This window comes from Pseudomyrmex gracilis, unplaced genomic scaffold (genome assembly GCF_002006095.1).
Source record: "Pseudomyrmex gracilis isolate BER0280 unplaced genomic scaffold, ASM200609v1 scaffold_78, whole genome shotgun sequence".
Lineage (NCBI taxonomy): Eukaryota > Metazoa > Arthropoda > Insecta > Hymenoptera > Formicidae > Pseudomyrmex > Pseudomyrmex gracilis.
In genome coordinates this window covers 357655-382800 of record NW_018020662.1, presented here as the reverse complement: position 1 = coordinate 382800, position 25146 = coordinate 357655, and the positions used below count along the sequence as shown (strand labels likewise).

Here is a 25146-nt window from a genome sequence, read left to right as displayed (position 1 = left end):
CTCAGTTTTACTCCTTCTACCTGCCTACGAGAGATGTTAAACCAATTCTGGGACACCCTGTATATTTGTACTATTATACGTACAAGATTAAAGCAATATTGCAACAAAATAATAACAAAGATGTGTACATGGATTTATTTTACGGAAAGCGATATAAACGATCAAGTAAGAAAAGACAAGCACATTCAATCCAGAGGAAAGAAAAAAATAAAGAATAAGAGATACGATACTGATGCACAGGCACAATACAAGGTTAAAAACAAAACAAAAAATACCGGGTTTTTTTACGATTGACAAATAATACAAAAGAAATCAACCAACTTATCAGCCGCGAACGGAGAGAAATGGCCGAGAAGATGTGATCGTAATTTGGGTAATTACCTCAGGTGAACTCGTTACGCAGTAACAGATCAATTAACGAAGTACAAATCATATATTAACGGGAAAATAAAATAAAAAATGCTTACAATTTGCATACTTTGGTCCACCATGCTCGTAGAGAGATCCTGCTCACTCACCCTTTTATGATTGTCGGGCAAATTCAGGTAGCACTCGTTGTCGAAACGAAACTGGCTCTGCGAATTTGGAGAAGAACAAAAGCGACGATGAGAGTATTTTATTTCGCGAGGATGAAAACAAAAAAAAAAATGCTCGCAGATCGATCAAAGACGTGTGTTACCTTATATCCCGGTCCCAGTCTGTGCATCGCGCATATCTGATGCGTCGTCAGCGCTTCGCTGAACAAGTATATCGCGCTCATTTGTCCGCAAAACACACGCTCCTCGTCCAGTTCGGGAGTCGCTCCGATGTAACACTTGTCAAACGGCTGAAAAATTATATCACATTGTCTCTTGTCAAAACGTAAAAAAATAGGTTGATTTAATTATCAAACTAGAAACACACATTAGTCCGACACACTTACGTCATTCGTTGAAACGTGCCATGTCATTTCTGTACTCGACGCTAACTGACCATTGACCAGACATTTGATTTCACTCTTCGTCCACCTATTGTATATATACACTACCGCGATCATATACCACTGCACAGAAAACAAATGTGTAATTTTATCAAAAATAGAACAAAATAAACATATGCCAGTTAAATTAACGGTGTATTTACCTTTCGTGGTTGAAATTCATATTTGACACAATGTTGGAAGCCCTTGCCTTTTATTTTCATAGACGTCAGGACTAAGCAATTTCCTACGAAGTGCGCAGAGTATCCTACTCCCTTGCTTGTTTTAAAGCTGAAATAATGAGAGAGAGAGAGAAAGGAATGTTACTCTATGTATCTGTTTGATAAAACTATTTTGTCTATCTTCTCTATTGTTGTCCCACTTCTACTTCTTTTGTTTCCGATTTAAAAAGACAATGAAAGAGATAGAACAGAATTCATGTATATAAAACAGGTTTAATTATCCCCGCCGGGGATAAAGAGCTCGAGTAAAATGTGAGACGGATCGCAGAGAGAGAGAGAGAGAGAGTGAGAGAGAAGTTTAAGAAGTTCTCTCCCCGTTTGTGATTGTATGCAAACAGAGGTACATTTTAATGAGTTCAATTGGAGGTGCTTTGCCGAAGTTGAGAAACATAGGTGATTCTTTAAGGCCGGCGCGCTCCACCTGTGGAGAGGGTGCTTTTGCGAGAGTGCTTGATGTGAGAGCACTTACCAGTAGAGGTACGGTTTTTCTCGTTCGATATTAACAGAGTTGATGGGGTCTAGGCGAAACCATGTGGTGAAGGTAAATCCATTCTCGTGCGGCCACTTTGCAAGCGGAGGCAGGACAATCGCCTGTGAGAAGATACATGAAAACGATCTCATCAGGATGCCTCGTAAAAAATTAATAATAATTTAGGAAAAAATTATCGCGAGATAAATATTTACGCATCTTTAACAATTTTTCGATTTTTTTTTGTTTTTTTATTATTCCGTGAACACGCTTCGACTGCAAAATCTTAAAATTTAACATTTTTTCCATTTTCTCTCGAAATATTTATCAAACACATTATATTAAATACTATTTTCAACGAACGAATTATATATACACGTTGCACCTGTGCTTTACGTAATAAGCTTTCGCTAACGAGCTTTTCAAAATTTCAACAAATTCTAAATTACGTGAATTAATTTATTACGCATTCGCTATCCCAAAGCTCTGTAACATTGCCACATGGAAAATGAAAAGCGAAATTATAACTCGCGCTGGTTGCGTATTGACATAAGTTTCTATTCAATGCGATTCCACATACGCGCATAACAAGAACGCACACGTAGCTATTTCGAGAATTTCGGTTAAGTATGTACGTTTATGTTTTACGACAGACCGTGCACGCGATCGATCGTGTACGCGACAATAATCTCTCCGGGAAAGTTCCTCATTGTGATTGATTTCGAAAATGTAAGCGGGTAGAGGAATCTTCCCGAGACGAGATAAATTCTCTTATCGGAACTTTGATCGAGTTTTAGAATCGAACGACGTCCTCCGGGATGTCGTAAAGTAAGAAGTATCTGTTCTAAGGTGAAGGCGAACAAAAGAGACGAAATCAACTTACCGACCCCTTCCTACCGGGGAAACTGAAAAATACATCGGGCCCATTTCGCTGCGGCATTTGGCGTAGAACGTTTAACAGTTTCGCCGAATGCCGTGGCTGTGAAATAAATAAACAGGATTTCCAGTTCGAGTCAGTGCATCCGACATCTTATACATATATATAATATATCGAATGTGGTTTTCGATACGACAGTATTTTATTCGATTTTTCGTTGAATATATATATATATATATAGAGAGAGAGAAGTTGGATAAAGTAACAATAGATGTGTTGAAAATTCTTACCCACTTTCCGTTAACGGCTTTCATAGCGCCGAACAAAAGTTTTAATTCTTTCACCGTTATACTGTAGCTCGCGAGCACTCCCAGCATATCGATTAATAAATCTGTCACACAATATACAAAATATTGAAGAATAATATAACTATGGCAAAAAAACTGTTCTGTTTTTTTCGTGTAATTAATAATAATACGATTTGATTTATACATTTTTTTACTTACCGGCGACAACGGTCTCTGCACGAGACAATCGATGCAGAACATGTTCTATGAGACTCACGTCTGTACACGCTTGCAAGTTTCTGACGCTTTTTCTCAGGATCGCAATAAAGACGCTCCATATTTCGGCCTGAAATAAAAGCATCACACACACACACGTTACTCGCGTTTTAACGAGAAATAATATTTCACATATTTTGTGTAATAAAAACGAAAAATATGCATGATAAGGGCGTATAAAACTCTTGTGTGCTTGAAAATTTTTTTAAATTATCAAGAAATTAAAAGTAATGAGATATTTTATATCCGAGCAAACCGTGTAATTAATAAATTTGGCTCGAATGGAATTTCACTGTGCATAATTGCATTGTAAGCGTAATCGTCTATTAAAGTCATGTAATAGCTACGTGATTGAAGAATATTAATTAAAAGCATATTGCGCTTTTATTACCGTTCACTTGTTTGGATGAAAATATGTTCTAGTTAAAAAACATTAACGTTAAAAATTTTTTGCTTTTAATGTTTAATTTCCAATTTTAAAGAAAATTGCAATAGTAATAAAAAAACATTATCATAGAATGTTATTTGTGAAATAAAAAGTTGTTTATTTTGTTCAATATTTTACTTATCGCATGTTTGTTTAAAGTGGTATTTGAAATAATTTCTTTCGTGTTCCTCGTACATGATAATTAAAAATGATTATAGCGGCAACACAGCAGCATTTTAATTTCTACATAATTATACAACCCGCTCCAAGCTCATTCAATTTATTATAATAAAACTTTATTAAAATTTATACAAGTACTTTGTACACATGTATATGTGTACACATGCGCTATATTGAAAAACGTTATATTTTAATATAAATAAACTTTCGTTATTACACGCTTTCGCGCGCGCGATTCACGTATGTTACACCAATTTGACATTTTTCTCGTTACATTTCCGGCTCACTTATCCGAATTGTTTGAATAGACGGAAAATTCAGTAATGTCTTCGTTATAGATAATGGTTTGCCAATTCGGGCAAAAACTACGTGAAGAGAGGGTTCTCCCCCGCTTCGGTAAAACGGTTTTACGCCCGGGGCGAATAAAGGATGGCTTAATAAAACCACACGCTTATCCCCGCGAGAAAGAAGTTAATGCTCTAAAGAGAGTTTTTGTAAGCAATTCGCGAATAATTCACTTGGACATTCCAAACAAAACAAACGGACAGGAATTCTCCGTGGTAAGTGGTATTTAATACGGTTCTTCCTTGTAGTACACATCTGAAATGTTGCGAAAACGGTCCAGACCGCAAATAATACTAATAAAATTTATCCGTAACTATTTCAATATATACATATATATATATATATACATATTTTCGTGAGAGGCAATATCATTCGGGTACCGAGCGTGTTTATACGGTACGGATCAACTTCCGATAGCTCTTGCACAACAGTTCATCCCCAAATTATTATACTCTCGGATAACCGAACGACCGCACACAACCGACGCCGAAACGCAGTTCGTGTACCCGCGTAATCCCCTACTGATATGCAAGGTAGGCCACGAAGCGAGATAACTACGGATGCGGGGTAACCGCCGAATAGCGGAGAAATCCCGAAAATGCCGCTGGAATTCCCTCAGTCGGAATTTCGGACCCCGCGAGCCGCAGTTTTAGCGAGAGAGAGAAGTTATGGGCATTCGGATAATTCCGGAGTAATGATCTCGCGTCGGCTGTACACCTTGTCGGCTTTACTATACATTCGGGAGTTGCGGATGAATCCGTCGCGCGAACGCGAGCAAGAAAAAAAAAAACAAAAATAGGTAACGCGGAAACGACAGAAAGAAAAAAAGAGAGAGATAGATAGATACATAGAGAGAGGGAGAGAGAGAGAGTCGTCCTAAGTAATGTCGTGGAAGCTTTCAGCTGTCGCTCGACCATGATAAATTGCTCTGAATCGCGAGAGCAGTGGTTAGTCAAGTTGATCTCCGAGCCGGGATATCTTGTCTGCGGCTAAAGGATGCTGCTTATCTATCCCTCTGGATGTTGCGCCCCAAGACAGTACCGCGAGCATTTCCCGGCTGCCGATATTAATGTCGGCTTTACGTCGTCCATTTTACAAGGGCGCGTCTGAGTAAGAAATATTTTCGCTGACCCAATATATATATATATATATATATTGTTACGTTTTATCAATATATTCTTTACTTTTTGGAGCATGAGGAAAATCGTCAAAAATGTTTTTTCGCTTTTTGCACGCGTCGTTGCGATGCAATATTTTTTTTCAATAAAGATGAAAACGTTCTAGGACTTCTTTTTTGTGGCAAAGCGAACATATTTCATCGTGTGTAATAGGTATTTACTCACATGTAATAAGACTGTTAGTTTTTGAAACAAAAAACTTAAAAAATTCACTAGCAATGTTTTCTTTTTTTTTCAATAGTTTTCGTTGTGATAGTTTTTTTTTTTTTTTTTTTATTTTTTCCTCCAATAAACGGAGACGAGAAACCAGCAGTGTTCATAATTGTATAGTCAAATTTAAGATAACACGACCGCATATGCGCAGCGTGTAAGATCGTTTCAACTAATAAACATCTAGTTAAAGTCGCTATATTGCGCTATGCAAGCTACTTATGTCATTAGTGTGCGGTGGGCCTAATGTTTCTTGCAAGCGCTGCTATTGCGCGCCCTCTATCGGCGGCTTACTTCAGCTCGTTTCGCGTTCGCACTTTCCGAATTCACGGATCGTTGCATCGGATCGTTGGTGTTTCCGCGTTCGCTCTCCTTTTCCGTTTTGCTCTGTGCTTTCCGTCTGAAAAATACATCGCGCGTATTCGAGCTTCAAGCATCGGAATAACATTCGATGGAATCGACGAGACGATGTTGTTCGGATTGTTGTTGCAGCCACCAAACCAACGCCGGGGAACTCTCCCAATGATCAGCAAATTACAACTGCCATTCCGGTGAGTGCTTGTTAGTCTTTCGCAGCGTATCTATATACAACACTGTGTGTCGAGTATTTCTCGGTACAAAACAGATATACGCGCGAGCATCGTACTCTCTGTGAATACGATGCGGTAATTTGCGAAACGAGCCGCTTTGATAAATCACTGTCGATGAACAGTGCGACGAACGAGCGCGCCTATACTCGTTCGCGTTATCTTTTGTACATGCTCTAGCTGAGCGCGCTCAGCTTTTCTCAGCTACGGTAATGAAACGACAAATGGCAGCGTAAACACTGATGTACTTGATTTGTTCGCTTTACGATCAAGAGACAAATTGGCCGAGTTGAGATGTGATATAGATATAAAAATGTATCTATTTCTGCTATCGCTGTTATGTTACACATAACCTCAATTACCCCTATTATATATATATATATTTTTTTTTTTTTATGATTAAAGTTATCAGCGCAAGAATCAAAATTGAAAATAAGTGAAATTGATGATTTTGGTACACCAGTAACTCACATACTTCCTCTCAACGTTGTTCACACAGTGTTGCCTCCCTCTTTCTCTCTTTCTCCGTCACACACACACACATATGTCTGTTTTTAACAATTCAATAAAGCACTCACGTATTTTTTGGAAAAACCGTCTGTCTGAATAAACTAAACGGCAAAAGTAATACTTTGATTCGCGCAACGCTCAACAACAAACGTTGTGTAATAAATTCAATATTGAAATTGTGTGTATGTATATTCGCGCTACGTGAAGTACAAATATATTGATAGAGGAAAAATGAGCGGAATGCCAAAAATTTAATTACTCAAATCCATGTTTTTGCGATAATAAAAAAGATAGCTCTTGGTGCTTGCAATAGTCATTATTCATTGATGATTCATATGTGTGTGTGTGTGTATGAGAAAAAGAAAAAGAGAGAAAAATATAAAGCTTTTTAAAATTCATTTACTTTGTGAGAGTGACAAAATTGAAGTGGGAACTTTTGAATTTTATTACGTATAAGACATTGTGTCAATTTGTACGATAGTCTATGAACACAAGAAAAAATCGACTATACGGATATACTATAATAAAATTAATAAATTCGTCTATACTCGGATCGAGAGAAAGAAATAAAAGTTTTATTTTTAATTTTTATTAAAAAAAAAAAAAAAACAAACTAGTTTTAACTTTTTTCACGTACGTAAAATAGCTTTGTATGTATATGTACATACATATATGTACCTCTCTCTCTTTGAAAATAGATTGTGTCGTTTTTTTTTTTCACGTAAATTTTTGTCAGGTAATTCCGTCCACGTGAGATGAGTTTTAAAAAAACATGAACAGAACCGAGTTTTTGGAAAACGAGACCATTTCATCACATAGCTCCGGCGCGGTTATAAAAAGCGTATAACTACCACGCAAAGCTTATATTCGTTATCAGGAAGATTGTAATGGCTGACTAGACGCGGAGTTGAACTACTGACGCACCAAAAAAACCGGCGTGTGTACAATAGCGACAAAGGTTGTGACCTATGTTTTCATACATGTTTTAGGAATTTATCGCGCGCGTTATTGAATTTATACGCTGTTCTATCGGAAATAATATTTCCTTTATGCGCGCTGAAAACAACAGCTTCGAAACTACTTAATCGCCACGATAAGTACGCGAGGTCTTTTATATCTGCAATTTTTAATCAAGTTTCAACTTATGATCTCATAAGCGGTTTACTCGCCATTAGCGAGCAATGTACATTATACAAGATGCATTATATAAGATATTTGCCGCAGATAATTGACGGTCTGTGTACATGTGTAATCATCTAACCATAATTTTCGCGGTTCTGTACGCCGGTGGTAGTGATAGCACTTAGAGGAGAGAGAGAGAAAACGTAAAGGCAACTCCATACTATATATATATATATATATTTGCGTGGTTTTCCCACGAGTCCCTGCATCCGCGAGTGTTTTAGGCGTGATCCTCAGGATATGTACTTTGGAGCAAAATAATCCCGTATAATATGAGGGAAGCTTTGCGAATCTTTAAAATCCGAGTGCTTGACGCGCCCGTGAATAATTCGTTGCATACAAGCGTCGTTAAGTCGCAGCGCATCGAGAATCTAATAGCTAATATAAAACGAAAGCACTTATATAATTAGCGCTTAATTATTATTTTTAACATTTTTTCACGGGAAATACATTTTTTTGTACGGCAAGGGCAAAGGCTAGCTTGACGTCAAGAGTTAGCCTCCTCTACTTTAGTTTTCCTCCAAACAAGTCGAGCGTGTTTGAATTGAACCTAATTAACACTTAACTTTTAAATAGAAGCGGACTTATTTTTGTACGGCAAAAGGGGAAGGCTGCCTTGACGGACACAATGAAAAGTCGGTGTTTGGACTTGTGCGTGGAAATTATAGGGAAAAAAAATATATTACATTGTTACCGAATTTTTTTCCGTGGTTCCGCGATTCCACCCGCGTTTTATCGGCGTCATTTCTCGTTTATTACTGTACCGAATCCCGCAAACAGTACTAATTCTTCTTAAGCCCGAAAAAAAATCTCATGAGACCGTTAAAAAATCAGGACGTCCCGACGTCCGAAAAGTTTCGCGGAATTGCGTTTTTTTTTTCTGCGGGATCGTTCAATTTCGCCGCAACCATCCATTACGCTTCCTACATTAAAATGTACTCGCCGGTTTGGTACGTACCGTTCAACAATTGCGCCGCGCTAAAAGCCGCGCGCTCCGTCGGCTTTTAAAGTCGGGCGCGATGTGGAAAAGAGAGAAGAAAGAGAAGCTCTCTCTCTCTCTCTCTCTCTTTCTCTCACTTCTTCCCGAGTGTGAAAAACATCCTTCTATGCACTTCTTCATAAGTACATACGCAAATCTCACTCTCCAATTTTCTCGCATTCTAATTCCGACCTCGAGCAAGTGGACAGCGGAGTTCACAAGTGTGACTTTTTTTTTTACTTCATAATTTCCATTCTTTTTAAAGGCGAAAGGCAACCTTGAAGGTTGCGGTAATTTCACGAGCAGAGAAAATTCAAGGAAAATCTAACGTGTAAATATAAAAATTATGAAAAAAACATCTGTAAAATCAGTTCGCGCGCAATGCGAATGTCGAGAATATTAAATCAAGTAATGACTAATAACGGTGAATTAGCGCACAATATAGCGACGGTTATAGTGTCTTCAGATATTCTAACATCGCTTGGCTCTGAGAAAGAATCGCTATTTCATTCGAATATTATTCACAGTTTCTTTTCTTTATCGATATCGAGTTCATTTCATTAAAAAGACCAGAAGATATTTGCAATAAACTTAAGAACAACACAGTTTAGAGATAGTCGGTGCGTTAAAAGGAGACAAGACCGAGAAAGTTTGGAAGCATTTCTACCGGCACTAATTAATTCATTATAAAATCAATAGAGCTTTTTGTCCAGAATTCGTTCCATTTGCGCGGCATTTCGTGCCGTTCCGTGACTTAATCCGATTTCTCGTCTTCGTTTCATTCTTCTTCAGTTTGCCGGGCGTCCTTTCCGGGAGTTAAATTGCAGATTACGCGAAGATAAACGACAACGACGACCAAATCAACGATTGCATCACCGCGCGCGCGCGCGCGCGTTTCCCGTCCTTCCTTTAGATTGTCCCGCGGATCATCGTTCAGATTATAACATTGTTGCCGTGTTTTCATTTATTTCGATCTTCTCTTCGTTATACTAAGATTTCCGACTATATATATATATATAGTCGGAAATCTTTTATATATATATATATATATATATATTGTTATATTGTTATATTGTTACGTACACAATAACAAGATCCAGGAAGAGCAAATACGAGAGAGAATAACGCTTCACTATCTATTTTATCTCAACTTCTATGAAGTTTCCTCTTCGACACTATGTTATTATCTTTTATTCGAGTTTTCATGATACATTTTCTTCTTGTTACAAATTTTATACACAGACATGCTAACGTATACAAAACCTTTCTTTATTCGTTCAAGCATAGCGTTTAAAATTGAATTTAGATTAAAACGGCTGAATGAGATAACAAACTTCGCTAAATGACGAGTAATTAATCATTAGGTACCGTTGCGTTAAAATAATCACGAGTTGAATGTGTCGTTCATAAACTTCGTATCTTTAGTTTCACAACTTTAATGCAGTAAGAACAAGAAGGATATAATCCCGGTTGAAGCACGTCAAAGACGAAATGCGCGAACTACTTGTGCGCGCGAAACGGAAATCCCGTTTTTGACGAGGACATCATGAAGGATTTATATCATGAAAAGATCTTCTTTCAATTGCTTTTTTTTTTTTTTTTTTTTTTGACCGTCGAATTTCTCGGACAGTCTATTTTCGGCTAGCAATCGATCGAATTGAATTTGAATCCGTTTAGCAATGAAGTTTCAGTCGTATTACAGTAACGAAGTTACGTGTACCACGGTTGATTCTGTATCAAAGGATCGAGAATACACAAGCGGGAAAGCAAAAAAGAAGTGATGTTATCGCGTGCGAAAATTGTCGAGTATACACATCGGATTAAGTGATCGTTTCGAACATCAATATATATCACGATTTAATTAAGAAATATTACATATTTTTTGTGATAAGCAATTTTTTTCTCTTTTAAACTGCAAATGATTAACATAACAATTTTATGTATTTTACTTGTGTTGTCTCACTTGTCAATTTAATTTTGAAATTAAATTTGCACAATGAAGTGAATTAACTTTTCATGTTTCTACTTTTATGAAAATTATTTTCTGAAATTCGTTCATCATTAATCATCATTGCTCGTGTGTATATATATATATAATTCAACGCGTGTTTTATCTCAAAATATATACGTGATATTTCACCGCAAAAGTAATTTTTATTCCGCGAATTAGTCAGGTAAAAACGTTACGTCCGCTTGGCACACTGGAAGAGAAAGAGCAGCCGTTGAAATAAGAAAGAGAGTCAGTTAGTTTGCAGAAAACGGACGAACCGTCTCCTCTTTCCCGATGTTATCTCCAAATTCGTTTTACGGAGCACGCTGTCACGGCGCGCTTTAAGCAACTTTCTGACTTTTATCGACTTTGCCGAGATTCTGCGCTCTTTCTATTTATCGCCTTTTCTTTTTTGTTGTCGCGCGCTCGCGAGTTAAACAAGTGTGAAACATATGTAAGTACGTTCTCCGAGCTCTGTGACGACGCCGTCACATTAAAGATTTAAGATTTGTTATTTTCAAATTTTATTTTACAGATTAATTGAGAGATATTTAAAATAAGCCGGTTTCTCTCTCTCTCTTTTTCTTTCTTTTTTGTTAGTTTCCGCATCGGTAAAGATTCAGGACATAGATATTCCACTCGTATTGTTACATGTTTCTCGACAACAATACAGCCATGGTTTACATTGACCCTTCGCAATGTACCTTAACACGTATTGTTGATATACTGCATCGAGAGATCCGCGAAGTGTGAAACATGCGGATTTAGGGATGGAAGTGAAGCATTTACGAAGTACAAGCTCTGACCGCGATTTCCTTTACGGTTGACAACCATTGTAGATTCACTACAATGAAAACGTTTCTCTCAGGTTCCTGAAATTGTATATCTTGCAATTTGTGTTTTTAATGAAAAAACTATATTTGACGTTTATTATAATGCCGGTGTCTTTCGCATGGAATTGTCCGGTTCTTTCGCGCTTAAGAAACGACCATAAGAGCGAAGCGAAGATTAGCAATAAGTTGAAACAATATTTTCTCGAAGGCCGATAAAAGCATCCGGGTCGGAGAAAAATATATCAAGCGGTGGTTGTGGCAAAAATAATGGCTATAAAAAGAAAAATGCGCGCAACTAATATCGTGCCAAACACGACGAAAACCTTGTGCAACGTCAACGAGAACGAATTGCCATATAATATTATTCTTTGCGTAATGGATATTGCATAGCTATAATTTAATATTTAATATGTTACTTATTTCAGATATTACGACTCTGAAATGCAAGTAAATGAATTATCATAATTATATCGATTTTCTCAATTACTTATCGAATAATTAATTATTCGAGTTTTATTTAAAATAATTGCATTTGTGCGAACGACTTCTGTAAAATCTCAATCAAGATGAATCGCAAACTTGTTTGCAAACTAGAAACCTGTTTGGCTGCTTCGCAAAATAAAAAAAAACTTCTTTACGAAAGAAGTGGACGCAAAAAGGGACAGACAAGAGTCTCGGAAAGAATCAGAAGTTTTGATTCCGTCGGCTTTGGTTGTTTGCAGTTCGCGAAAGAAACACCGCGTTACGTAAGTACATGCAAATGGCGAAGCAAACCCACAGAAAACATTGAGGTTGTAGGTATCGGTGGCGGAAAGTCGATGGCTGCTCCGGTAACGGCTTCCACCGCTTGCAAAACATTGACGCAAACCACAATTGCATCTCATTCCCCGTTAATTGTATATCGTTTTATAATGACGTTTATATTTCTTCTTTGTGGAACGCTTTGGGGCTGTTGTAATTAAATGAATCGAGAGATATTTCAAATAAGGAATATAAAAGTTCTTAAACAACAAGTTTTTTTTGTCGATACAGCTCATCGAAAGCATCGGAAGCTTGGGAGATTTTCTTATTGTTTCCTATCGTCGTTTTGCTGGACGCGCGAATAGGTCGAGCGCGCGAATAAGGTGTGCCGGACGCGTTTTCCGCCGGAAAACGGAATCCTTTTTCGCTCCCGCGATTCCAAAGACTTCCAGCCACTACTTTTCTCTTTTTTTTTTTTTTTTTTTGCCGAAATAAATGACACCATTTCCGACGAAAGCCAAATGTCACACGGGATCGCGAAGGTTGAGATTCGCTTTCTCGGAAATATATTGCAGCTACCGCGATTTTCGAGCTCCGAACGCGCATCCGGCAATGGAACGGTCGTTTTGATGGCAACAATGAAATACCAACCGGTATTACAGGTATCATAACTTAGGTACAGCGCGGGGGAGGTTGTACGGTATTCCTCGGAACAACCGAGAATTGGCTCGAGCATACCGCGCATTCCTACGGTCGTCTCTCTCCCAGTGATCATCACACACAAACGTGTGTGTACACCCTGACCTCATTTTTCCCGACATCATTTACTCGACATATTTAGAATGGACGCAGCTATTCCCGCTATTGTTCCCGAGAAAGAGAGAGAGAGACCACAAGAAAAGCGCGAAAGACAAGTTCGAAATAGATTTTGAAAAGCGAGATAAACAAAATGTGTGTGTGTGTGTGTGTTGCGAATTAAAGAATCTCATCACGTAACTCGATCAAGTCGACTTCAAGCGTTTTCGCAAAAATTTCTTAATTAACACAATCTTTCGACGTTTGTTCTTCGGAGATAGAAAGAACGTAACCCAGATAGCCAAATGATAGCAGTACGCCAGCAGTACGCACGCAGGTTTAATATCAGGAGATTCGCAGCAGATTCCGCTCGGCTGTGTCCTCGTATGAGCGAAGGCGCGATATGCAAGGAAAGCAACACAAAGTCAAAATATAGAAATAAACGAATACAATAGCGCGTTATGCGTCAAATCTGTTGAATTTATTTCAGCAAGTTCCGCTTGATCGATGCAATAATAAATTTGCATCGCGGTACGACACATTTATATTCTTTTTTTTTTCTACTTTTCTGTCTCTCGACACTAGTTGAAAAATAACAATAAAATTATGTTTAAACGCTGGCTGCATTCTACCGGCATAATGCAGATTTATTGCAGATTTTGCAAAACATGCTCATTCAATTTTGGTTATCTGAGAAGATACTCATCAAACATTAATTATCGAATGAACGTGTAACGCACGTTGTGCAATTTTATATTAAGTTGCGCACAGAGAATACGTTCAGTCTGGTAAATCAAGAATATGTTTCGGTCATCAGAGAGAACGTTCTAATTATGTCAGCTTTACGACGCGTTCATTATGTATACCGCTGATATATCCGCTTTCTCTGTGTGTATATATATATTTCGCGAGTAATGCTATTATATAACCGCCGCGCTCTCTGACATTCGTATTATCGTTTTTCATTTCCCCCGTTCTCGACGAGCGTGCGCTGAAGTCATCGTCTATCTCGTTGCCGCTCATCCTGTCGTTTCTGTTCAAAGAGACGGCGGTGCGAATAAATATATAACGTCGCGAGAAGACATTTGGCGCACGATCTCCTCCTTCGATCCCACAATCTTCGTTCGTTGTCATTTAAATTATCGATCTTACACACACACACACACACACTTCCGGTTTCTCTTTCGGAACGTATACTAACCCCGGGCTTGGTAAGTTCGCGATACACGAAATTTGCCTAAGTCCCCTCGTCTGGTCTGGGTGCTAGGTACGCGTTGTCGTTCCCGAGCTAGATAAATATGACGCGCGATCCGAGTCCGTCGTGCGGCGAAATGCGATTTAAATCCCAAGGCTGCTTTTCGTTCGGACGTCTCTCTCACGCGTTTCCCCGGCGATTCGCGCCCTCACGTTTCACATTGCGCCTCTTTCTCTCTTTCTATCTCTCTCTCTCTCTCTCATTCACTTCTCCTCTCTCCCTTTTCTACCCTGGCTTTCCAATCTCCGTAAATTGAGATCCCGCATCACCGCCGCTGCTACCGCGCGCATTACGTTACCACGGATGAGATGCGCAGAGATCGCGAATTTGCAAATATTCTTGTCATCCGATCGCTCGTCCTGCTCCCGCGAGCCGATTGGATTATTACTGGGGACCACTTCGCTCACGTATATTTACATACCCGACCCGCTGTCACGTTTCGCAATACTCGAGCGGTAAATGGGGCGAATCGCACGGGAGCAGGAAAATTCGAACTTTTCGCTTTTCAAAAATCGAAGCCCGCGGCTCAAAGATGAATCACTTTGCACGCGTGTTTTCTTTGCTCACGATAAATTCCTCTCCCCGTGTGTGTTTTCTTTAAATTCAATATTCTTTGGAGCACAGATAATGCCACGAGAGCGGAAACTGAGTTTTATTCGATCAAATATAAAGGAATGTTTGACTTACTGTTTCAATAAAGAAGTAAAAAAAAAAAAAAAAACAAGAATAATAGATTTTCTATCGCCAATCGAATATCTCATAGAGATGAGAAAATTGACGGATGGCGTCTGTAAAAGTTTTTTACGGACTGATTCGCGCTCGTCTCTTTGACTCACTTTTCGAACGAAGCGTTTGGACACGCGCGGACTATATTTTATGAATCGCGCAAAAAACTTTGGAAACGTCCAACACGTACGGGCAGAAGGCAGAAGTACAAACGTTGCCGTGTCAAACGATAACGAGATAACTCGAAGGAAAATAGAGCGTTTCGCGGCGGACCGGGTTCGTGTGAAAGAAAGATATGTGCCCCGGGGCAAAAGCGACGATGGCGAACAAAGAACGGGGACAGGTTACAGAGGAGAGGTATGTACGTGCCGCGGAGTAATGGCGCTACTTTTGACGGTAATTCAAATCCGTCAATCACGGAAGACCTCGGTTGACACATGCAACAAGATTACACGGCCGCGTTTTTGCGAGCCGAAAAATTGTCGATTTTTCGCGAAACTCGATTCATCCCTTTGTCGGGGAAACGCGCGCGTCATCGTGCCACCTTTCATATTTCCCTTGTCGCGAAACTCTTTTGCCAAGTCAGGAAAAAAATTCGTCATACCTCGGGAGTGAGTCTTGGAATTCTTATTAGTGGGGTTTGGGAATGTGTTACGCGGGTACCCTCATGCGACTGGGGCAAAAAAAAAACGAAGAATACGTTTGTCAGAAAATAGCGTCACGTTAAACGTGAACGTCATTTGTATAACAGTCCTGTGACTAGCGGAACGATGAGATCGTTTAATTAATGTTCGAGAGAGAGAGAGAGAGAAAGAGAAGAAGGAGAGAGAAAGAGAGACTGACACTCGTTTTTCTGACAATTTCTTTCAGATATCTCCGTGATAGTTTACATCAGAGCGCGCGTTTATAAATTGAATTTTTTTTTAATTGAATCCTGCTTCGTAATATTACATTTATCATAAATGTGGTTCCACATAAAGTGAAATATAAAGTAAAATAAGCGGTCGCGAGAATAAATATCATAAGAAAAAGTAAATTCTCTATATATCACCTTATGCAAAATAGCGTCGTAGCTCTAACATCATTTTCATTTTAACGACATTCTTTCTTTTGTTCTTTCTCCTCATTCGTTCTTTCTTTCTTTTTCACTTTCCGTCTCTCGCTTGAATATAACGCATACATGACGATCGAATCACGAATTCGTGAGCGGCGTTATAATTAAAACCGTCACAAAAGTTGGTTCGCGGCAGCGCCAATGGAATGTGCTAGATGAAATTGAATGTGGGAGCGGTTAATTATCGGGGAAACAATAATTGGCAACAATAGTGCATTTCCAAACGAAGTGTTGTTGTCGATTGTAAATGCGCGCGACTCGTTATACCTGTATAATCCGCAACAGTCGAATGTATTTCCGGCGCAGTAAACGTCACAGTTTCTATCAAATTGGAGGGAAATAATTTCGCGGAGTCGAATTTGTATGAAGGACGACAAGTCATTCTTGTTAATCAACGAGAGATGCGCGAATTTGTGACGAAACAAACTTTTACTCTACCGAATAATCCGTAGGATGAAGCATCGGTTTCGTGGGCACAAACCACCCTTTTCTGACGGGGGGGGCACGATCAATCATTCAAAATCCCGTCCCGCTATCAGCCTCTGTTTTTTGTAAAAGAGCTCGAGGGTTTCCTTTCATATTTATAGATCATGTGAAATAATAAAAGCCCGGGAATTACGGTCCTCAAGTTTCTCTCGTAACTCATTTTCTCGAATAAGACAAATCGAAATCGTATGTTTCTTAGAAGAAAAAAGAAAAAAAGCGAAAAAAAAGAAAGTAAATTGATGTATTAACGCGCATAAAATAATGCAAATTCATTTTTGAGATCTTTCTCGATATATATCAGCGCGCAAATTTTCTTTTGCAAGCAATGCTATGTGTATTTCTTATTTCGCGCATCTAAAAACGTAATGCGATTCTGTCGCAGCCCCCCCTGCCTACATGCTTTCAACACACAAAAAATGTACATGTTGTCGGGAAAAAAAAATTTATTTATGAAACTTTTTTATAAACAATGAGCGACGGCTAAAACTTTTAGAAACGTACTCGGGAAGGTCAAATTTACAATATATGAGAACGAGAAGCCGATCGGAGGGGGCTCCCCTATTCTGTATATTTATCTTTCATCGATTCTCGAGTCGTCGTAGCGTGAATAACGATCGCCGAATAATGATCGTCCGTTTATACGCGCTATTGTTCAAGCATCTTTGAAACTTTTCTCTCGCGAGAAAAAAAAAAGAAAACACATCGCGAGAGTAATCGGACTTCGCCAACTTGCGCATTGCGGAAAAAAGCGATCGCTTTTGCGAGCTTGTATATGGCACAAACGCGATACGTTTTCTCTTAAAAAAAAAAAAAAAAAAAAAAATACCGATAACAATGAAATCGAAATGCTGACCGTTGCGTTTTTTCCCGCGCGCGCGCGCGCGCGCAAAAAGAAATCCCTCGCGAAATCTTGACGCTCGTAAAAGCGCTCGACGAGAGGCGTTAAATTCGGCGACAAAGCGCGTCATGAAGAAAGGAGAATCGCGGAGTACCGTGGAGCTGTGTGTTTGAAGAACAGAGGAAACGAGAGCGCGAAAGTGTTGAAACTAACCGAAAGCTATCGTTTCACAACGGAAAACGTTTCCGTTCAAGTGGTTTCATAAACGGAATGGCCCGCGCGATCGAGAACAGAGATTATTTATCCTATTCCTCGAGATCTATAAGGATCTCGTTCGCGTCAGCTCTTTCATCGCTAAGCAGAAGGGGCGTAAGGGTCTTGATTTTTATTTTCCGAAATCCTATCGACGAGGGTATCGCGTGCCGGGTGACATTGTGAATTATAGAGGACAAAATATTCTACGCTTCTCTCTTTCTCTTTCTTTCTTTCTCTCCGTGTGTTCTTGCCGACGTTTCTTCACCTTATTGGCGTTTTATAGAAAACCAACGGCCGAATCCGTGTTTGAAAGCGATCCGGCGAGCTTTCGGATAAACGCGATGGATAGCGACCGTTGTCCTAACGCAATCGATATAAAACCGGGGAGCCGCTCTCTCGCGTGAAAGTTTTAAGAGTGTAATCCCTGCCATTTGCCGTCCGCTCACGGAAAACGGCTCTCTGTACGTACACCAGGTTGGGTAATCAGGATTTTTTCTTGATGGTATATCCGCTGTTGGGAGTGGATAACGTTGCTATTAAACTTTCTTAATTTTCCGATCTCGAATACGATACTTACAAAAGCACCTCTCGAATATACGGGTATTTACAAAACTGTTACAATAATATTTCGTTTTTTTTTTTTTAATTTTTTTTTTTAGTTTAAATTTCCGTTTTGACGAGAGTTTGAGATTAAAAAAACTTGCACGCCGAGTTAAATAAGCGAGCGAGCAAAATACGCATCTCGTGCAATAATTTTAGTAATCTCAATTGAGAAAAAGAAAAACAAAGAAAAAGATATCTGATAATCGATAATTATAGCGAGAATGTATACAAGTGATAAAAGTGGCGTTAATTAATTTGCGCTCTTTAACAAAGAAATCAAACGCGCTAACAATGCGATCGGTTTGACTCGCCGATGGTATGGGAGCGCAAATTTCGACATGCCGCAATTCGACGCACCGGCGCGGTGCCACTACTAAACGAGCCGCCTCGATTAGAATGCAATCGGGTGAGAGGCTATCACACGCAGGACTGATCAGTTCCGGTGTCCCGATCTCATCATCCTGTCGCTCTTCATCTTATGATGGGAGACTCCGTATGCCGCAGGCATCCTGTCGACGTTGCATACTTACACACACATAGTCTCGATTTTCTCTTCTCCGGATGCGCGGATTGACTGTGGTAACAGTCGCGTTTGGTTTTATTGTTACCTCAAATGATCTCGCTTATCGGTTTTATCAGCGCCGAGAGAGGAAATGGCGATGCCCAGAACGTTGCAGTCGCACCGGTTATATGGCGATTTACTCGACAATATCGGAAACTGCGCAATAAATAAACGAGAGCCAATAATGAAGTTGGCGAAATCCGAAAACGCGCGTGTCTGTGTTGTTCGGTTTTGGCGTCGCTCATTTCGTGGTTTACACGCGCTTTGCGCGTGAGGTGAAAATTTTTTAATGAAATTAACACGATATTTATTTCGTATCGAAGCATCGTTCCGAAAATCGCATTGTGCGCATTTATGCAGATACTAGTCATTAACGACGTTTATGCGAAACTACCATGAGAAACCGCTAATTAAACAAAATTCTGAGATACGCAGTATGCGGCGTGTTTACACACAAAATAATATGCGGTAAGGTGTTTCATAGTTGTGTACATATTTTGCATCCCGGTAGTATTCGCGCGATATGCATAGCTATGTGTATTACACGCGTGTGTGTCGGGGAGGCAAAGTTTGTAACGCCGCATAATATGCAAATAATAACGCAACACAAACTTGTCCACAACTCGGTAAAATTAAAAACAAAACAAAAAAAAAAAAAAAAAAAAAAAAAAAAAAAAAAAAAAAAAAAAAACAACCAAACACTGCTTATTATTTTTTTCTCTTATTTCAAGGATATTATCAAACTTTGCGCAAACACACGTATTACGTAAACCCGCGTACAAGCGAGTACCTTGATTGCTTTTGTTCTTCTTCGCGAAGAGAGAGATTTATGGGAGAGCTTACAATCAACCCAAATAGTTGCCTCTTTGCCACTTACCGAAAAAGCTCCGTCACTCGAAAGCCACGATTTTTCACATTAGAAACGAGAGCTGGTGTGTAGCAAGAGCCGTGAAAGATGAGAAGCCGAGCGTTATTTCTCGATGAGAAAACCTCGCACGTGAAGGCGTACACGAGGAAAGCGACGGAGCCATAAAAACCCGCGTATGGAAACTTAAAATTCTCCATTAGAGAGAGAGAGAGAGAGAGAGAGGCGTGGGAAATGTTTTAAAAATTTATCCGCGCGATGCATTGTACAATGGGTTAATACGGAGTTAATATCCCGAAATAAAATACGTGGCGAGAATTCGGCGCCGATTTCTCGCGACAATTTATAACGTTATAGTTTCGCCTCTTATCTAAAAAAGAAAGATTTATATATATATATTCGCGCTGGAGAACTCGCGCGAAATGACGAGATATGAGGCGCGATCGCGCGGAATACTAATAATAAAAACGATGTCGCGCTCGATAACGCGAGCCGCTATTCACGGAATTCGAAACGCATCCGAAGATAGACCTCGTGTAAGAAATGCGAAAGAAGATGTCCGCTTTAATCTGACAACTCTGTGGGCAAAGACGTAATATTGAAGATTAAATGGCCACAGAGGCTTGGAAAGGGAGCGCTCAAGAGGGAAATGTGTAAGCATATTGATGTTCTTATGTAAACAGGATAGATGCATTCTAAATCTCTCTCTCTCTCTTTCTCTCTCTCTCTCTCTATTTCTCTGTCGCTTTCTTTCTCTCTCTCTCTTATCTTAGTTAATTAAAATCGCTCTCTTGAATGTAGTAAATGTCTTACAAAGTGTTTACCAGTTCTTCTGAAGACAGCGCCATTATTCAAGAACTATATAGTCAGATCCGACCGGAAAGTTTCGGGTAACTTGAAATTATTATCATTTGTGAGAGATCATCTCATAAAACTAACATCTTTCTCCGCATCTGCCGCAATAAGAGTACTTCAACATATGTGTATAACCGATCTTGGTTACTAAACTTTTGTTTTTATATCTTTCCGAAAGTAGTTTTTCTAACCGTGTTTTTTATCGACGGACAGGTGAAAAACTTGGCGAGTGTGAAGTCTCTCACGATTGTTGCTGAGAGAAGGAAACGTTATCACTGGGTGAAACAAAACACTCTCTTGCAGAATACTTATTCAGAGAAAAAAAGAGAGAGAGAGAGAGAGAGCGAGAGAAAGAGCTTTTCTCGGGAATAGCACTCAGTCGGTTAAGAATACTTTAATTTACATAAGTAAAAGCTTCGCTTAGTGTCGCTGTTGCTCTCGCGGGTAACACGACAGTGGCAAAATGTACTAGAAATGTAATTTCGTTATGTTGCGCTAATAACTCAAAGAGAGAAATCAAGACGACGGCGGTACACGGCCGAAGTAAATGCCATATATATATAATAGAAACGCGATCCTTTTAACATTCACAATTAGATTTCGAAAGAGGCGTATTCTACTCGCATTAACATTAATATCGTTTCAAACGGTGTCTGCGCTTAAATATTTGCTTTACTTGGACTTGAATCAGCCGGATGAAGTCACGCGACGGAGAGTTACAGTTAATTGGAAACATAATCCGACAACTGGATCGCGCAGGCGATTTCCTATCGAACGGCAGCTCACGGAAGTTTACAAACTAACGCAATATATATATATATATATATATACATATATATATATATGTATATATATGCGATGTATTTTGCAAGCGGGATGCGAATTGATTGCGCCGTTCTTCAAGAAACTTGGCCGCGTGATATATTCCAAACTAAGGCAATGGACGACTCGTCATGTATTACAACGCATTCGTACGTTTACGTTAAATTCCATGCATATATATATATATATCGGTATGTACAATACAGATAAATAGAATCGTGTCTGTCACCTACTTTGAAATAATTATAATCGCCATCATTTAATTATTTTGGTTTTACTTCTTAAGGACTAAGATAACCTGCCGTAAAACGCGTGCGAAAATATTTCGAGCAAATTACGAGACATAGTCTTTTTTTTTCTGTGTTTCGGTTTCCCGAAAATTAAGAAAATTATTTTTGTGCGACCAAATTCTCGAAATGAGAACACATTCTTTCGATACAAAACAAATCGATCGTGATAAGATTTTGAGTATAGATATGTACCTGCATCGTCGTTTTCTCACGTCGGGGCAGCTCCTGTGATCGGGAATATAAACTTGTTTTTCTCGATTACATAATCCGGGAGGAATACGGTTGATATACACGGACTACGAAACCATAAGGTTCCACTCGTAGCTTCCTATCTCGTAGCGGAAAATTTTGTTTCCTATATGCGCGGTATTTCCTGTACACATCCTCTGCCTGGCGTCTTACTACTCGTGTTTCGTGCAGATTTCTTCTCCGTTCGTTCCCCAGTCAATTTCGGAACGAATGGAAATTTCGTTTGGCACACACACACACACACACACTCTCTCTCTTTTCCTCTCCCTCCTTGTCTGTTCGCTCAACTGTGTTGTGTGTACATACTGTTTTTCTTTGCGCGCACACACTCCTTTTCACACACATGAGCTTTCTGGCACGTTTAAATCTAACGGGGATTTATGGAGATAAACCCTCACAAATAAGATTGAACGCTCGTTCGCGATTCCGAGCACGTTGACGAATACCCCGCGCACGACAGAACGTCTTCGGATTCTCACTTGACGCGCCCCGCCCGTCCTCCGCTATTCGAATTGAAATGTAACTTTCACGAGCGGGGCCGAGCGCCGAATAAAACAACAATCCCGCGGGACAGTCATTCCCGAAAGATGTCCGACGTTTTCATGATGCATTTTAAACTTCTCGCGTATGTGTGTGCGCGCGCGCGACGAGTTTTCGGTCCCAGATGGCAGAGAAGCACTCGTTCTTGGTAAATGAGAGAACTGTCCAAGTTTGAACAGGTCAAACTTGATGTATCGGTCTAATGATAAAGTGCATCTTGTACCAGCGCTGCACCGAAGCGTTTATTATCCGTCTTGCGGTTAATTACCGCAATTCTCCGTAATTTCTTTTAATTCGAGAAAGATCTGAAGTCGCGACAAGAAATTATCTTTGCCCTAATTTTTAAGTTACAGACTGCGATAAGAAAAAAAAAGTATGTGGTTCATTCGCGACATTGTCGACCATATAATTCAATGATAACAATTTAGAATATTGCATTGTAATATGTGTATTATGTTTGCATTGTTATCTTACGCAATTTAGTTTGCATACAAGTTGCACGACACACAGAGGCTGCGATATCATAATAGTGTGGTTTTACGGAGCAATTTGCAAGCACGTAGAATTTTCGTTATCCGCAATCTGTATTGTATCTTATTTTGGATGATGCCGCGTTAGATTTTACACTCTCTAAATTTCTTGAAGAACATACACTTCCGGAGGAGTGAAAATTTACTCAAAACGATAGAATGAAAATACTGCCACTCGTTGATATCATATGCGACAGTATTTTCGTTCTTTAAAGCGAATGTTCGCACACTTTAGAGAATATAATCGTCTCTTCTTTGCAATTTTAATTTCCTGCGAAACGATATTTTTTTCATTACGTACGAAAAATTTTTTGAACACCCTTTGCTATCAATGTCCGTTGTGTAACAACGTAATTTTACACGTACCCAAATCGTATTATCCTCGAAACGCAATCACATCAAATTATCGCATCCACAACAACAAGTTTGTTACTCGTTCGCGCGGAGAAGACAGAAAATTTTCGACCGCAACACGGCGGATAACGTTGTTACACGCGAGAATTCTTCTTCGTCTACGGCGAGTTACTCGGACAGTAATTTGACGTACTGCAGTTTTATGAAATTACAGGGACTCTCGAGATTCTCTAGTACAGGTCGTCCGAAATATCTCATCCAAAACGGACGTGTGTCATTATACAAGAACGATTTATGTACCTCGGCGATAAGAAAACAAAGAGACGCTTCGAGAGAGAGAAAGAGAGAGAAAATTTAAGCATGGATTTTCTTTCCGTTACATTTAAAATTCTGCGAACTGCAGGGAAAACTTCCGACACTCATCCTTTTAATTACGCGGGAGCGCGCGCGATCGGAATGAAGTTCCCGTAATTTTTCTTTTTTCTTTTTTTTTTCTTTTTTTTTTTTTTCGCTATCCCCTTTGCGAAAATAGCTCTCCGCTCGATCGAACGTACACCGGGAATGTGCGGTGAAAATCGCGGTGCGCTACAAATACTCGTTTACCCGGTCGTTAAATTCCGGCGTCGATTGCAGCAGAGGCAAGTATAACTGCCGTTCGCGCGCGCGCGCGGATGTTTGTAATTGCAATCTTTCTTTTTTTCGCCGCTGCATCCGCTGCAGTCTCGCGATTCGAATCCGCGGAGAGGATTCGAGAACGAACTTTTCCGGGACGGAAACACCTATGTGTTCCGAAGGAAGCGGTGTCTTTCCGAGCAAATAATAGACGCGAACTTCTTCCTGACCAGTTGGTCTCCAAGGCAACGGTCGACGTATAAATGGCCGTTTTCCCGGGCCTCTCCGGGAGTTTAGTTGAGTATTATGAATTATTCCGGGACGCGTGCGTCACCGACGCGGTGTGTTGTGAATTAAAGCGACCGCCATCGGGCGAGCATAAAGTTTGCGGTCACCGGGACGAGAGATAAAAGGGCATTAATTAAGTTCACCGTAGGCGAATGAGGTTGGTGGGATGACGATATGTATACGTACATAGAGCGCGGGTGTGGGTACTACATCAGGGGCTGCCGTGCCAAGGGGTTGAGTCATTGTTGTTTCCGCTCTTGCAGCTCAATCGAACATGCGGATATACGCGCGGTTCTTGTGGGGAAATAAAAAGGGAAATAAGGGACCGCGAGCGAAATGGCGGCGCACGGATCTCTCTTTGTGCGGTGGCGCGTAACGATCGGCGCGCTGTTGCGAGGGAAAATCGCGAGAGCGTGTACCACCGCGGGTCGAGCGGAAAATTGAAATCGCGCAAGACGATGTGAGCGTTTCCGCGCGCGCAAGGTAATCCCGCCCATATATCTAAAATACTATTGGAAAACGTGTTATGCGTAGTACAATAACTATATATACACAGAAAAATATTTTTGTTTTTCTTTTACGCGCTACGCGTTTATATTTTGCAATTTTACGCGTGGCAATATATACCGCGTAAAAAACCAGAGAGATAAGAGTAGACGGGAGTAACATTTTTATCGTACACATAATGCGCTTTATAAAACGACAGCTAATCAATAAACATCAAACATTTCGCGCGTACGTCACGAACAATAATGGCGTACACTTGTTTTTCGTCTGTCGAGAACAAACGGAAACGTCGCAACAAACGCGCCGTCAAACATTTTCTTTTCTTGTTA

At 39.8% G+C, this 25146-nt stretch overlaps 1 protein-coding gene across 8 annotated transcripts in view; it reads right to left on the bottom strand.

The window, feature by feature from the left end:
• The window catches only part of LOC109855004 (neurobeachin), a 181000-nt gene that overhangs the window by 81065 nt on the left and 74789 nt on the right, over positions 1–25146 (bottom strand). For 5 of the 8 annotated variants that reach the window (XM_020428732.1, XM_020428733.1, XM_020428734.1 and 2 more), the window contains exons 3-10: positions 3053–3179; positions 2837–2937; positions 2553–2648; positions 1670–1791; positions 1123–1249; positions 923–1042; positions 680–826; positions 468–575 (exon numbers count right to left, since the gene is read on the bottom strand). In XM_020428732.1, coding sequence (XP_020284321.1) covers positions 468–575; positions 680–826; positions 923–1042; positions 1123–1249; positions 1670–1791; positions 2553–2648; positions 2837–2937; positions 3053–3179 — 948 coding nt within the window. The remainder of the gene's footprint in view (positions 1–467; positions 576–679; positions 827–922; positions 1043–1122; positions 1250–1669; positions 1792–2552; positions 2649–2836; positions 2938–3052; positions 3180–25146) is intronic. The other 3 variants (XM_020428738.1, XM_020428735.1, XM_020428737.1) reach the window with 1 other exon arrangement.